The sequence below is a fragment of the Manihot esculenta genome, chromosome 9, assembly GCF_001659605.2.
Source record: "Manihot esculenta cultivar AM560-2 chromosome 9, M.esculenta_v8, whole genome shotgun sequence".
In the NCBI taxonomy this organism is placed as follows: Eukaryota; Viridiplantae; Streptophyta; class Magnoliopsida; order Malpighiales; family Euphorbiaceae; genus Manihot; species Manihot esculenta.
In genome coordinates, this window is record NC_035169.2 from 20,168,565 (window position 1) to 20,185,375 (window position 16,811).

Here is a 16,811-nt window from a genome sequence, read left to right on the forward strand (position 1 = left end):
CGAGCCAAACTCGGAAAAGGTGGAGGCCATACTCAAAATGCCTGAACCGACCTGCATGAGAGACGTACAGAGACTCGCAGGGAGGGTGGTAGCACTTAACCTTTTCATGTCAAAATTTGCGGAGAGGTGTCTACCATTCTTCAAGAAACTAAGAAAATTTTCCAACTTTGAGTGGACCGAGGACTGCCGAGAAGCTTTCAAGGAGCTCAAATGTTACCTTAGTTCATAGCATATACTCAGTAGTCCATTGGCCGGGGAAGAACTCTTGATCTATTTGTCAGCCTCGAAACAAGCCATCAGTGCTGTGTTAGTTAGAGAAGAAGGGGGAGAGCAGAAGCCAATATTTTATGTTAGCAAGGTGCTCAGGGATGCTGAAGTCAGATATTTGAATATAGAGAAATTGACATACGCCTTGTTGCTAACAGTAAGAAAATTCAGAGTATACCTCGAAAGCCATCAAGGAGTTGTAATGACAGATCAACCCTTAAAGAAGATTCTCCACAGACCAGAAACATCAAGACGGATGCTGGCCTGGTCTGTTGAGATTAGTCCATATTGCCTACAATACCGACCTCGAACAACCATTAAGGCTCAAGCCCTCGCTGATTTCATAGCAGAATGCTCTTTCAACAAAGAGCAAGCGGAATCCAACGAAGAAATGCCCAAAATAATGAAAGAAAGAAGTATAGAGCCCCGACAAGATTTCACATGGAAAATGTATGTGGACGGAGCATCCGGTGCTGGGGGCAGTGGTGCAGGGATAATACTGAAGGGACCTGAAGGATTCAAAATTTGTTATGCCCTACGGTTAGAGTTTAACGCCTCCAACAACGTGGCAGAATACGAAGCCCTGATAAACGGAATGCTGATAGCAATGGAAATAGGGGTAACCGACCTAGCAATAAATAGCGACTCCCAGCTAGTAATCAGCCAGGTGACTGGGGCATACCAAGCAAGAGATCCCACCATGAAAAAGTACCTGACAAAGGTAAAAAGTATAGAAGTCGAGCTCAGCAAACAAGGAGTTAAAGTGTGGTATCAAAGAATACCCAGAGAAGAAAATGAGGAAGCAAACCTACTTAGCCGTTTGTCTAAAGAAGAATTAGAACAACTCCCAGATGAAGTATACATACAACATATGAACGCGCCTACTTACGGGAAACCCGCTATGATAATGGAAATCGGGGAAGGAGAGAACTGGATGGCTCCTTACCTGGAATATCTAGAAAAGGGAAAGCTCCAAGAAGATAAAGCTGCAGCAAGAAAAATTGTAGCCCGAGCTGCCAATTACCAAGTAGTAAGAGGAATCCTATACAGGAGAGGGAAGTCCAGCCCATGGCTTCGATGTGTAGGCCCGGAGGAAGCAACTAGGGTCATGGAAGAGATTCACCAAGGAATCTGTAGAGCTCACGAAGGGGCAGGAACCCTAGCGAATAAAATTTTCAGACAAGAATATTACTGGCCCACGATTAAAAAGGAGATGGAAGAATTTGTCAGAAAATGCAATGTGTCCCAGAGGTTTGCTAACGCAATCAACATTCCAACCACTCCACAGTCCAGCATATCCAGCATGTGGTCGTTCTCACAATGGGGCATAGATATCCTGGGACCTTTTTCCAAGACTACGGGGCAAAAGAAGTTCGTAATAGTGGCCGTGGAATACTTTTCAAAATGGCCAGAGGCAGAGGCAGTTCCCACTATCACAGTAAGAAAAATGCTAGATTTCGTCTGGGGCAACATCATCTACAGGTTTGAGGTACCGAGGGTGCTCATATAAGACAATGGCAAGCAATTCGACTACAAAGCCTTCAAGGAATTCACAAGAAATATGGGCATATGGCACAAATTTTCTTCAGTGGCCCACCCTCAAACCAATGGCCAAACAAAGGTCACAAACAGGGCAATCCTCCAGGGGTTAAAGAAACGACTGGACGGAGCGAACAAGAATTGGGCAGACAAGCTCAATAGCATCCTATGGGCATTCCGAACTGCCTCTAGAACACCAACAAAGGAAACACTGTTCGCACTGGCGTTTGGAACTGAAGCTGTGGTACCCGTCAAGCTGCAGGTCCCCACTCATCGAGTCCAATTCAATAATGAAGACACCAATGGTGATAAATTAAGGAGCAACTTGGATGCTCTAGAAGAAGTCCGAGAAGAGGCCCAACTTTGCACCGCCGCTTATCAACAAAGAGCAGCTCATTACTACAACCAAAAAGTCAGAGAAATGAGCTTGAAAGTAGGAGACCTGGCACTAAGAAGGCTGGAAGCCACCGGGAAAAGAGCCGCAGTGGGAAAGCTGGCACCCACTTGGGAGGGCCCTTTCAGAATAACCAAAGTGGTGAAACCAGGCGTGTATCGAATTGAAGACATGCAAGGAAATCTAGAGCCTCACGTGTGGAACATTCAACACCTAAAGATGTACTTTCCCTAAAAATACATAGATGATAGAAATACAAACGCTTGTATTCTAAAACGATGTAAATAGACCAAGCAATTCAAATCAAAAGAAAATGTTATTTTATGGCTCGCCTTGTTTTCTCTTAAAAAAGAAAAACAGAACAAACATTAAAAAGAAAAAAGGAAAGACCTCAGTGAGGTAGGTGACCGGGCTCCCAAAGTGGCCCCGGCACCATAAAACCGGCTGAGATGACGAAGCGACAGTAAGGCCAAAGAGCCTGAATTCGGTTCAAGACATCAGTGAGGTAGGTGACCGGGATCCCAAAGTGGCCCCAGCACCATAAAACCAGCTGAGATGATGAAGCGACAGTAAGGCCAAAGAGCCTGAATCCGGTTCAAGACCTCATTGAGGTAGGTGACCAGGCTCCCAAAGTGGCCCCGGCAACACAAAACCGGCTGAGATAACGAAGCGACAGTAAGGCCAAAGAGCCTGAATCTTGTTTAAGACCCCAGTGAGGTAGGTGACCGGGCTCCCAAAGTGGCCCCGACACCGCAAAATCGGCTGAGATAATGAAGCAACAGTAAGGCCCAAAAGCCTGAATCTCATTCACGAAATAATACAAAGGCTAATGAGAACCGTGCTTAGAAAACTAAAAGAAAGAAGAAACCAGCCTAGAAAAAGCCTAAACAACAAAAGAAAGGCAATGTAGACTCAGATAGGAGTGATTATGCGAACAAATCTACAGCCTTGATTTAAATCAGCATAAAAAAAATCCAGGCTCACACATTCTCGAGAAGGACGAGCTCCCAGCTCGGACCCATGTTTTCCCCGGGGGTGGGGGGCACAAAGCCCAATCCATTTCATGTAATACCCGGCTAAACCCGGCATCGGAATTCTTACCGTTCGGTGGGATTCAAAGATGTCAGAGGTTTCCTGAGGGTAGAGTGAAGGTGTTTCTAAAATGTTTTAACGTATTTTAACGGTTTGCTTAGGAAATAGCTGAGTTTTAGGGGAGAAATGGCCAAAGGAGTTTCTGTCATGTTCGGCCCCCGAATGTGAAATTCGGCCGCCGAAAGTGCCCAATGTTCGGCCCCCGAATGTTAAGTTCGGCCCCCGAAAGTGGCATGGTTTTGCATGCAGTTTCGGCAGTCGAAACTGGGATGGTCGGTTACGCTGTGCACACTCCTCAGTCCGTGATTTGGCCAGGTGTTCACCTCCAGATCATGACCAGAGGTTAGGCCACGTTTCTCCTGACTCATCTGCAAGCTTTTAATCAGCTTATGCAGAGGGTTGATCATTTGCAAAAGGTTTTGAACGGTTTTGAGAGAAAAGAAGAGTTGTGAGGGTTTGAAGCTTTGGAGGAGGAGTTGCTGAGTTTGGTTGTTCCTTTTCTGATTTCAGGAGGTAAGGGAAGTATTTATACTTGTTTTAATGATTTCTAATAGTTGTTTACGAGGTTAGGGTAGAGTTATGTTTCAAGGTTTCGTTGTGATGTTTTAATGGTTTATGCATGATTATGTGTTATGGATGTTGATTGTTGGGGTTGATAGGTAGTTTTGGACCCCGTAGAGCATATACCAGTGTATATGTGAGTTGAGAGTTGAGTTATGCATGTTGGAGTGGACTTGTGTTTGGTAGGAGAGGTTGTGCACGAAGCTGAGTTCTTGAAGAACTCAGGTTCGGCAGCCGAAGAAGGGTTCGGCCGCCGAACCCCTTGCATGGTGGCTTAGGCTGCCACAGCTTGCCCCTGAGTGCCTTGAGGTTCGGCTCTATGGGTTTCGGCCTCCGAAAGGAGCCCCCGAAAGGGTTCGGCCGCCGAAAGAGGAGATTCGGCCGCCGAAGGTACTTGAGTTTCGGCTCTGTTCAGGACATTCGGCCGCCGAACCTGCCGCCGAATGTGTTCTGTCCAGCTTTCTTTTGCATGCTTTATGTGATTGTTTTCAGAGGGTCAGAGGGGATTATAGGGGATTGTTGGGATTGGTTAAGACTATGTGTGACACCTCATTCGAGTCCATGTAATTCAGGATTGGACCCGACAGTTCAGGGAGGTCATCAGGATTAGCAGTTGCAGAGTCAGTCAGTTTCTGCCAGAGGAGCAGAGGTGAGTAGAACTAAACTTAATATTTTATATTAAAGTAACAGAATGCTTGTTAGCATAGTTCATGCATCATGGATGCCATGATATATCTTAGGGTGATTGCATTAGAATCACGAATATGGTGCATTGCATTTTCATTGTTTATGAGGATTGGACCAAGGCGACATCAATAGCCCGTCGAGGGAGTTTTGAGGTCATGTCTAATCCAAGATATGGACTAGTTGAGTTGTGATGCATTTTCATATAAAATGCGTATGAATGAACTGTTTTTAGTGTTTCTACTCACTGGGCTTTATAGCTCATCCCTTTCCCTTAATCCCAGTTTTTGCAGGGTCAGAGTAGCTGGGAAGTGAGAAGCAACAGAGTTATGGCTTCAGTATGCTTATGTATAGTTAGTGTGGACATGATGTAAATTAAAGAGATATGTATTACAGATACAGTCAGATAGTGTGCTTGTGGTTTAGTATGTGCTTTGCCTATAGTATGTTTTATCCCTTGTCTATGCATGTATCCTGTTTGCAGTTTCATGATGAGAAATGAGTCAAACCAGGCTTAATAACTGTTGTGTTTCGAAAACCCAGTGAATTATAACTGTGAGGGAAGACAGGGATTACTTCCTTTGACCCAAGACCAGTGCGGAGGAAAGACCAGGTTTGATTCCTGTGATCCATAGAGAGGCCAATAGAGAAGACCAGGTTTGATTTCTGTGACTCTATGGTAGCCAAGTTAACTTATGATATGCTGACCTTTACAGAGTGGGTTCTATGACACAGCGCATAGTGCATGGAGGTTACTTGGTAACGTGTCACTGGTGTATTACAGATAGCCCTAAGGGCTATTTCAGATTAGTCTATCTGAGTGGTTTTTAAGTTAAGTCTGGTAGTTTTAAAGAAAAGTTTTACAAAGTAATAGTCCAGTCGGATCATGTATGGGATTTTAACAGGTACACAGAGTTCAGGATAGGCTTACTACGGGTCTAGGCGGCCTTAAGTCGATCTGGATCCTAGTGCCGAACAGTTTGGGCCGTTACAAAGAGGGTACCGGTTTTCGGGCTGTTACAGATGGTATCAGAGCATAGGGCCTCTTAAGTACGGTGTGTTGAGCATTTTTGTTCAAGGATTAGAGATATCCCACATCGGAAAGAGGTTGGTCTAGAGTCATAGGAAGGCAAAGCACAATAAGTATAATCATGTCCACTAAGAGAGGAAGTTGTTTTTGCATGCTGATGTGAAATGCCATGAATATAGGCATGTGCCTTATTGTTATGCTATGTATGCATGTATATCTTGTAGGTTCATGTGTTTTTCATATGAGCTATATGTGTGCTAATGTTTGTTCTTTGTGTTGTTCTTCAGGATCACTCTGTGGATTCAGAGCCGTCTGAAGAATCTTTTGATGAAAATAGAGGGGGTATGGACCTAGGAAACAGGAGAGAGATAGAAAGAGATGTGCAAAGAAGGGATGTCGGTGTACAAGTGAATTTGGAGGAAGAGACTTTAGAAGATGCTCAGATTAAAGATTCTAGGATAGGAGAGAATGAACCCTCCACCTGGAGTACAGCTACCTGGAAAGGGGCAAAGTGGGGGAACGCTAAAAAGAAAAAGGTGAGAGGCCTTAAAGGGGCAAAACAGAGAGAGTTCTGGAATAGGATAAACCCTCGTTTATATAGTGATTAATATTTTATATTAAAGTAACAGAATGCTTGTTAGCATAGTTCATGCATCATGGATGCCATGATATATCTTAGGGTGATTGCATTAGAATCACGAATATGGTGCATTGCATTTTCATTGTTTATGAGGATTGGACCAAGGCGACATCAATAGCCCGTTGAGGGAGTTTTGAGGTCATGTCTAATCCAAGATATGGACTAGTTGAGTTGTGATGCATTTTCATATAAAATGCGTATGAATGAACTGTTTTTAGTGTTTCTACTCACTGGGCTTTATAGCTCATCCCTTTCCCTTAATCCCAGTTTTTGCAGGGTCAGAGTAGCTGGGAAGTGAGAAGCAACAGAGTTATGGCTTCAGTATGCTTATGTATAGTTAGTGTGGACATGATGTAAATTAAAGAGATATGTATTACAGATACAGTCAGATAGTGTGCTTGTGGTTTAGTATGTGCTTTGCCTATAGTATGTTTTATCCCTTGTCTATGCATGTATCCTGTTTGCAGTTTCATGATGAGAAATGAGTCAAACCAGGCTTAATAACTGTTGTGTTTCGAAAACCCAGTGAATTATAACTGTGAGGGAAGACAGGGATTACTTCCTTTGACCCAAGACCAGTGCGGAGGAAAGACCAGGTTTGATTCCTGTGATCCATAGAGAGGCCAATAGAGAAGACCAGGTTTGATTTCTGTGACTCTATGGTAGCCAAGTTAACTTATGATATGCTGACCTTTACAGAGTGGGTTCTATGACACAGCGCATAGTGCATGGAGGTTACTTGGTAACGTGTCACTGGTGTATTACAGATAGCCCTAAGGGCTATTTCAGATTAGTCTATCTGAGTGGTTTTTAAGTTAAGTCTGGTAGTTTTAAAGAAAAGTTTTACAAAGTAATAGTCCAGTCGGATCATGTATGGGATTTTAACAGGTACACAGAGTTCAGGATAGGCTTACTACGGGTCTAGGCGGCCTTAAGTCGATCTGGATCCTAGTGCCGAACAGTTTGGGCCGTTACAAAGAGGGTACCGGTTTTTGGGCTGTTACATTTCAAAAGTCATAAGATTATGCCTATAAGGAATAAAGCACCTAAAAGCGGTAAGGCATCCCTAGGTGCATCAGAGCTCTCTATATTAGCTGAAAAACTTCATAAAATTTTGCCAAGTGAACAAATAGCTTAAAAAGAACTTTTAAAATAAATGAAGTTGGGAAGAGTACCCATAGAAAGAGTGAAAGAAGTAAATTAAGCCATTAATAGGTTACGCGGTTTAGGAAGACCAGTAAAGTGAACAAAAACCAAGAATAACACAAGTACAAGCAAATGTATGATCTCATTCATTGAAATTGGACACATAGTTAGGCGAATAAGGCAAAAAGACAAAAGTACAATGTAGAAATAAAAGGAACAAAATACTAATTTATTTAATCATGGAAAGATTGTCCTTAAAAGACTTACATTAGTAATTACATCATCGTTTACACCATTGCCTACACTACTACCCCCTGGGAGACCGGCGCTCCCTAACCCTTATCCCTCAGTGTCCACAAAGGGCACGATCCCACCCCCTTGAAGCCCGGTGTCTCCACCATCTCCTCCCTTAGGCCCAGCATCCCTCCTTGGAGGCCCAGTTGCTACACGAGGAGCCCCCTTAGGCAAAGGGCGATCGTCCTCCCCATAACGCACCTCTTCCCCATTGGAGTCTACTTCGGGGGCTCGGAGTCGAGCTAAGGGGACGGAGGGTGCATCCCTGGCCTCTTTCAAGCCCTGGTAAAACCCAGAGGCGAACATGCGGAAGCCTCTACTCCATATTTCATGCTTCATCACATCTGAAGCTTTAAAATCCGCAAGTTGCGCCTCACAGGCCTCCTCGATTTCAGCTTTCAGGTCAAAAGAGTCTTTGTAACATTGAAGACGATCTTCATAGGCCTGCTCAATCTCAGACACCAACTCTGAAAAGCCCTTATATTCCTGCAAGCGCCTTTGGCAGGCTTGATCAATTTCTGTTTTCAACTTAGCAGACTCTCTGTAACGACCCGAAAATCAGACCGCTACCGGCGCTAGGATCCAGATCGGCTTAAGGCCGCCGGGACCCGTAGCAAGCCAAACATTCATCCTGTGAACCTGTTTAATCCCATACATGATCAACAACATACATAAAAATTTAAAACTTTTCCTTTCATACATTCACCAAACTCAACCTGTGCATGCACTATACATAACATAATCATAAGCATTGACCCCTCTGTGGGATCTCATCATTGCCCCAATGGGTGACATAACATGTGTTGAGTTGTTTTACATAAACATCATAAAACATCTAAGATCATGTATTAAAAGAGATAACAACATTCTATGGTCAAGCACACCTCTATCATCCATGAACATCATTACATTACATGTCTATACTGTACTTTTACATAACATCATATTCATTTATCATGTCCACACTAGCTATTACATAACCAAGACTTCATTACTCTTGCTGACCTCCTAGTCTACCCTATACCTGCGAACCTGGGGGGTTAAGGGAGAGGGGTGAGCTACAAGAGCCCAGTGAGCAGAATAATAAAACATTTAAAACATATGATAACATGGAATGCATCACATCACAGCTAATCACATCAAGGATGAATTTGTCACCAATAGTCCTCTACATAGTCCAACTGTGCCAGGGGCGTAGAATGGGCCTCACTGGTCTTTCTCTTACATAACATAACATAACATAACATTCCGACAGTGCCAGGGGCATAGAATGGGCCTCACTGGTCTTTCTCTTACATGGTACCAGGGGCATAGAATGGGCCTCACTGGTCTTCCGTACCGTATCATTATCATATCGTAACATACGAGGACTAAAGGATCATTCAACATTCATCCACATCATCAACATATTATGCAATGCAACATATTCGTGAGTTCTAATGCAAACACCCTATTATATCTCATAGCATTCATGATGCGTGAATCATGCTAAAACTGATTTATTTACTTTAAAGCATAAAGAGTTATTCCACTCACCTCTGGCTAGCTCCGACAGACACAAAAGCAGCTGAATTCACTGCTGGGGTCCTCGGTTCCTCGGGTCCGAACCTACACAGGTGGACTCAAATGAGGGACCAAACATACATGCATGCACTTCGGGAGTGCTTTAGGCCCCCGAAAGCATAAGTGAGGGAAGTCCAGGTTCGGCCGCCGAACCTTATGTTCGGCCGCCGAACATGGCATGCATGCGGAGGCACGTTCGCCTCCCGAATGTGGCCCGGCCAGCCACCTATAAATGGGTTCCTTAGCCGAAATGGGCGAGTTTTCTCCCCATTTTCGGCCAAGGTGAGCTCTCTGCCGTCCCTCACAAATCTTGAGTTTCTCCCTTCAGATCTTTCAAGATTTTCATGAGTTTTCACTTTGTTTTGAAGATTTTGAGCATTTGAGCAAGTTTTGAAGCTTGGAAGGCACAGGAGCTCCTTTCCTTTGGTTTCCAAGTTTAGGTCGTCTTTCTCTCGATCTTCAAGAGGTAAGAGCCGATCTTGAGCTCATTGCATGTTTTAAGTAAGTATCTCCTGACAAAGTTGCTGATTCTGAAGCTTCAGTCCATCGATAGTCAAAGTCAAGCTGTTCAGGTCCTTGGTACGTTTGCTCAGCTCTTGCTCGAGAACAACGACTCGGACTAAGGCTTCTTCCTGCTGGGATTTCACCGTCTCGAAATGAGCCTAGGCATAATCACGATCTGTCTTTGCTACCTCGTATTCGCGCCAAGCCTCATCCCTTTGGGCCATAGCCTCATCCCTCTCTTGTCGAGCTTCTTTTAGAGAGGACAGCTGAGTCGAAACCTCAGCACAACGGGACTCTGCCACAGCTGCCCTCTCGTCTGCCCTCTTAATAGCCTCACGGGTCCAGGACAGCTCATCCTCAAGGTCCTTCAAACGACCTTGAGCCCCAGTGAGCTAGCCCCGAGCATCACTAGTAGCATTGAGATTTTCCTCGCGGCGGGCCTCCTCAATCTGGCGATCTACGGAGCTCCAGAGAGACCGATCACGGGCGTCTATCTCCATAGAGAGACCCATCACCTAACAAAGAAAAGAAAACTGTCAAAATAGAAAATAAAAAGAGTAATGTACAACCTATAAGTAAAGATGACAAATCACCATAAGGAGCATCTCCCTAGCTGTATCTCCGAGCTCCTCCCGAGTCTGAGAGCGAAAGGCAACCTACTCCCGAGTAGAGCAGGCCAAAAGACCGGTGAGAGCGAGTAGGCATGGGTCCGAGGCTTCAGTAACCCCACCGAACATCCTCTCCCGTAGCAGCTCGGCAACAAGGCTCGCGATGGATTGGGGAGTGATCTCCTCGGCGTTTAGCACCTCGTTGTCAGGAGTAGAAGACAGAAGCCCTACCGGCACTTTCTCCTTCTCCAAAGATGGGAGCGCGAGGGTAGGCTGTTGAGATCCCCGGGCCTTCTTTGAGGTCGGAGCTGCAGTGATAGCTTCCGAAGGAGGAGCTCGTTTGCCAGCAGCCCCCTTTAGGACAACAGCTCCGCTAGCGTCAGCTTTCTTGGGGCGAGGAGCAGCAGGGGCAGGCTTAGGCTCGGACCCTTCCTTAGAAGTGTACTCACTGGTGGGCGCTGCCTTAGCGACACCTCAGGTGGCACGACTTCAGATGGTTCTTCGATAATTGTAACAGCCCGGACGTGATCCCCGGCACTGTTACCGCTCACAGCCCGTGACCTACCTCTGGGCCCAGCCACTGTGAGCAGCTCTTAACATCCCTTCACCCTCACGGGTTCCAGGCAGGATTTGTCCCTCGGGGGAGCCATTACGGCCCGCCCTAGCCCGAGTGGATTTGGCCCAATTCCTTCCTCTGGGAATTAGGTCGCCTCCCCCACTGCTCGAACCCTTGACCTCCCACTTGGTGGTGTGACCCCTAACTCGGAGGTGTGGAGAATCCAAGCTCCAAAAGCTCCAAGCTCCCAAAACTCCTTTTAAGCTTTAAATCTTCAAACACAAGGGTAGAAATCATGAAAAACTTGAGAGATGGGTAGAGAAAACACGAAAACGACCAAAGGAAGGCATAAACTCACCTGAGCTCGAGAATGGGGAGAAAACTCACCCATTTCCGATCTGAGGGCCCTTTATAGGTGGCCTGGTCAAAGACCTTCGGCAGCCTAACGTGCCCCCTAAACTCATGCATGTTTGGCGGCCGAACTTGACTTTCGGCGGCCGAACCTTGGCTCGTTCAAACAAGACTTTCGGAGGCCAAAAGCACTCCCGAAGCCTTTCCATGTTCGGCGGCCGAACTTCACTTTCGGCGGCCGAACCTGGCAAACGCCTCCTTGATCTTTTCTTTTCAAAATTCAATTCTTTTTCCATTTAAAAGCATGAAATCAGTAAAAACATTTTAGAAAACACATTTTACCCCTTCTAGAGAGATCCAACACCCTAGATTCCGCCGGAAGGCAGGAATCCCGATGCCGGATTCTAGCCGGGTATTACATTCTACCCCCCTTACAAAAACATTCGTCCCCGAATGTTAAAACAACAAACACAAGCATGCAAGCAAGCAAGCGAATCCTAAAGCTTCTCTCCAAAAAGAGACACCAAACGCTGGAGTAAGAACTCCCAGGTTCCTAAACTCCACAAGCTTCTGCTGCGCTACTCTGATCCTTCTCTATCTTCCTCCTTCTCTGCTCTTACTCTTCTCTTCTCATCTTTACTAACTGGCTTCTTCTCACTACTAACCCAAAACTAACTCTAACTCTCACAGGTAGTACCCGAATTTCAGATCTATCTTGGAAAAACAAACAGCTCCTACTAGCTGTCCCAATAGATCATCCATCCTACATGGGAATACCTGCCCTTGGTAGTGACCTTGTTTAACCGCTTACAGTCGTTACAAAGTCTCAAGGATTCATCCTTCGTTTCCCACAACCATACTGGAGCAATCCAGAGTGAGGTACTAGGTCGGACAAAACCCCTTGTCTACCAAGTCTCGCCTCTACTCTACTGCTACCTCTCTCTATGCAGGCGCCATCCTATAGGGAAGGGTAGAAATGGTTCTGCGTCCAGACACCACTCCTATACCAAACTCTAACTCCCTGACAGATGGTAAACCTGACAACTCGCCTGGGAAGACATCTAAGAACTCTCTCGACGGCTCCTAGAGCAACTAAAGAAAGAGAAAAACACTAGGGTTCACAAAAACTTACACATCAGAACATTCAAAAGTGAGCGTACCTGACACCACCATGTTTGATGTGTCTGCCTCCTGCTGAGCTTGGGTGAAGATCCGAACTGGAGCTGACGGACCTTCTCCACGGAAACCTGAGGAATGAGGGGCTGACCCTCTTCCTCTGCCTCGACCACCAACCTGAAACACGGCTGGAGCTACTGGCTGAGCTGTTCTACCTGGAGCTGCTGGCTGGGACGGAGCCAACCTAGGCACAGTGGGACACTCACGTGCTATGTGCCCCTCCTGTCCGCACCTGAAACAAGCCGTAGTCCCTACTCGACAGACTCCTTTGTGCGGCCTTCCGCACCTCAAGCACTTTGAACTGCCTGAGCCAGAGCTCGAACCACCAAAACCCAGACTAGCCTTCAGATTCTGCCAAAACTTCTTCTTCGACTTTCTGAGGCCTCTGCCCCACTTCTTACCTTTCGTGGAGGCTGTACTCAGAGTGGAGGGATCAATCCCTCCTGAACCTGAGATCCTAGAATCCTGAGTCTGAGCATCCTCCTGAGAATCTCCCATACCTTCTTCAGGTACTCTGACTCCCATACTGAAGTCTCTTCTCTGAACATCCATCTCCACTTCCCTCATACTAGCTGACATCCTTCTTGGAGCCATCGCTTCTCTGCTTGCATCAAAAGACCTTCCAGGGTCCCTTGATGTTCCCCATCTGCTGACTCCCCACGACTGCGCTCTTGGCAGAGCAGGGGGAAAGGTGTCCAAACCTTCCCTCTCAGATGGAACTCCAGTCGATTCCACAGATCGACGAGCAACTCGCATTCTGGCTCCTCTGAAGAACAACACACAAGCATACAATCAATCATTAGCATCATACGGTTCATATGAAAACACATGGACCTGCATACATAGCATATCATACATAACATTAATGCACATGCATAAAATCATGGCATTACACATCATCATACAAGACAGGACTCAACATCCTATCCTAGTGGACATGATTCTACTCTTGATCTTTCTTATTGTGCTTGCCCTTCTATGACCTCTAAGCCAACCTCTTTCCGATGTGCAACACACCGTACTCTCGAGGCCCAAAGCTCTGATACCATTCTGTAACAGCCCGGAAACCGATACCCCTCTGTAACGGCCCGAACCGCCACCGGCGCTAGGATCCAGATCGGCTTAAGGCCGCCGGGACCCGTAGCAAGCCAAACATACCTCCTATCACCTGGTCAAATCCCATACATGAACAAAACTTTAACATAAAAACTGAAACATATGATGTAAATACCGAGCCTGACCTGTATGCGACATATTCGTGAAACTAGTGCAATCAACCTACTACATATAATCATGATGCATGAACATGCTTTAGGCATTAGATTTTGTGCATAAAAGATTAAGTTTAGTTCTACTCACATCCTGGCAGATGCTGACTGACTCTGCAACTGCTAACACTGATGGCCTCCTCGGTCTCTCGGGTCCGATCCTACACAGGTGGACTCGAATGAGGTGCCAAACACATTCTAACAACTCATAAACAACTCCCCAAAAACCCCTCTAAACATCACTTAAACATGCATGGAAAACGCCCAAGAAACGGCTGGACAGGGCACTTTCGGCGGCACCTTCGGCGGCCGAAAGTCCCTTCCAGAGACGAAACTCGGGTAGGTTCGGTGGCAGGTTCGGCGGCCGAAACCCTTAGACAGAAACGAAAGTCCCTCCTTCGGGGGCACATTCGGCAGCCTAAAGACTGCCTCCCATGCAGGTTCGGCGGCCGAAACTCCTTTCGGCGGCCGAACCTGGTCCCCTCTGGACGACAGGTCCGATTCTGCCAAGCCAAAAACCAAACTCAAATATACCCAAATCCTCACATACTTTCTCCCAATCATGCATACTCACTCCCACATGCATCAACTAGCTTAAACCTTCAACAATACATCATAAAAGCGTACATATAACATACATTGGGTATAAAACCCACATAATCCTTAAACATGCATTTCCATCCATACTCAACCATCAAAAACTTCATAAAACTTCATGAAAACACTAGGGAAACAAGGATCTACACTTACCTCTTGAAGATCGAGGGTGGTGTGACCCCTAACTCGGAGGTGTGGAGAATCCAAGCTCCAAAAGCTCCAAGCTCCCAAAACTCCTTTTAAGCTTTAAATCTTCAAACACAAGGGTAGAAATCATGAAAAACTTGAGAGATGGGTAGAGAAAACACGAAAACGACCAAAGGAAGGCATAAACTCACCTGAGCTCGAGAATGGGGAGAAAACTCACCCATTTCCGATCTGAGGGCCCTTTATAGGTGGCCTGGTCAAAGACCTTCGGCAGCCTAACGTGCCCCCTAAACTCATGCATGTTCGGCGGCCGAACTTGACTTTCGGCGGCCGAACCTTGGCTCGTTCAAACAAGACTTTCGGAGGCCAAAAGCACTCCCGAAGCCTTTCCATGTTCGGCGGCCGAACTTCACTTTCGGCGGCCGAACCTGGCAAACGCCTCCTTGGTCTTTTCTTTTCAAAATTCAATTCTTTTTCCATTTAAAAGCATGAAATCAGTAAAAACATTTTAGAAAACACATTTTACCCCTTCTAGAGAGATCCAACACCCTAGATTCCGCCGGAAGGCAGGAATCCCGATGCCGGATTCTAGCCGGGTATTACAATAATGACGAGCTCTAGGGAGGTCGGAGCCGAGGATTGCCTAGAAGCTGCAGGAGATCAAGGGGCCGTACTGTGCTTGCTGTGACGAGAAGACTTGGGAGCCCTCGAGTGCGGGTCCTTGGAGCTCGGCCTGGAGGCACGGGAAGAGACTGGAGCAAGGGGAATGGACCGTTCTGCCGACCTGGGAGAGATGATTTGGGCGACCTCCCGAGTCACATCAGCCACCGACTGTCCAGCTCGGAAAGCATCTAGAGCCGCCCTCATGCTCTCCCGAGACAGAACGAAATTCTTCGGGGGCTTAATCTTATCCATTGGGTGTTTAGAAGCTGAAAAAACAAAAATAAAATAAATAAAAAAATAAAACCCAACAGTTCAGGAGAACATTCAAACCCAAAAACAAAATGAAGAATAAGGCAATGAAAAGCGGAATAAAATACCCGCGTTCTTGCAGTCTTGAAGACTAGACACAAACATGCATTTCTCGAAGTCATACTTCCGCTCAAAGGAAGTTAGACGGAGAAACGCAATCTGCTCGGAGAGGGATAGCTGGGGGAGGTCATTGCAGCCCTGAGGCACTTCCCTACAGGGGAGGTCCACTTGCCAAGACGCCCCAGAACTCCCTTTCAGCTCCACCACAGCAAATCCCTCTGTCCAGCCTTTGATTGAGTCTTTTTGACCCGAGAAGGTAGACAACCCTCCCCGAGGGGCAAAATAGTAAAAACACTGGACTGCTCGAACCAGTCAAAAAATGGTTGAAAATAAACGAGCCGTATGTGTAAGGCCCCAACTCAAACAGATCGACTCGAAAGAATACATAAACAGTATAGAGTTGGGAGCAAGCATTCTAGGGGTTATACCGAAATATTGAAAAACTTCAACGAAAAAAGGGGAGAAGGGAAAAGTTAAACCATATTCACGTTGCTTGACAAAAAAAACTAAGCTACGGTCTTTTTGGGGATCAATTAGACCCGAAGGAGGAGGATTGAGAAGGACAATTCTCTCGTTGCGAAGGGGAGCCCGAATACGAAAGAGAGGGGTATCCAGGTACTCCTGAGAAAAGAAACTCGCCAGGGAAGAAGGAGTAACATTAGATTCTAGATTTATGACGTCGGGAAGCTTTGGACTATCCATGGCAAGATGAAAAGCGTACCTTAGAGATGATCGGGGTAGAAAGGCAGGACGAACAGAGCATGCAAAAAGCAGAAGGAGAGTAAGGACTCTGTCAAAACTGAGAGAATTTGAATTTAGGAAAGCATAAGAGTGCAGAAAAGACGTTTTGAGAGAAGCAGTCTCCGGGCCAGGCGGTCATAATGAGTCCTCGGTATTTACCCCTTCATCAATCATGCAATAACTGCTGAGGAGGTAAAGGGGCAATTGTTAACCGTTGGCCCTCTCACTCCCCTTCTTGGGCCGAGACAGGATCCACAAGAATAGATCAGGCCCAAACTCTCAAACCGATTTTAGGCGAGGCTGCCCGTCAGCCCAGACGTGGGCCGCTAAATGCTCAGAGGGTCAGGTCACGTTTGAGCCCGAGGACCCGACATGAACCGACTCAGTCATTCCACGGCCCTTTTTTGCATGCGCTCTGAAGAAAATTAAATGATCGCTCGACGTAGGTGAGAAAACTGACATTCCTACACGTACGGACCTGTCTGACAGGGATGAAAGTCACTGTAGTAGAAAAACCGCTAGACGTCATTAACAAGCAAAAAAAAGGGATAAAAAGGGAGGAGGGTCATCCTCTCAGACCAAACTCACTCAACTATCGTAAATCCTATTATTTCTGGATCT

At 46.2% G+C, this 16,811-nt stretch overlaps 1 protein-coding gene across 1 annotated transcript; it reads left to right on the plus strand.

The window, feature by feature from the left end:
- Window positions 1-469: 469 nt before the first annotated feature.
- Window positions 470-1,777, plus strand: LOC122724620. Its single transcript, XM_043960150.1, has one exon. The coding sequence runs from the start codon at window positions 470-472 to the stop codon at window positions 1,775-1,777; it is 1,308 nt and encodes a 435-aa protein (XP_043816085.1).
- Window positions 1,778-16,811: the final 15,034 nt, after the last annotated feature.

What these genes read in the sequence shown, in the direction of transcription:
- LOC122724620 (XM_043960150.1), top strand. Translation starts at nt 470, where the DNA reads ATGACAGATCAACCCTTAAAGAAGATTCTCCACAGACCAGAAACATCA.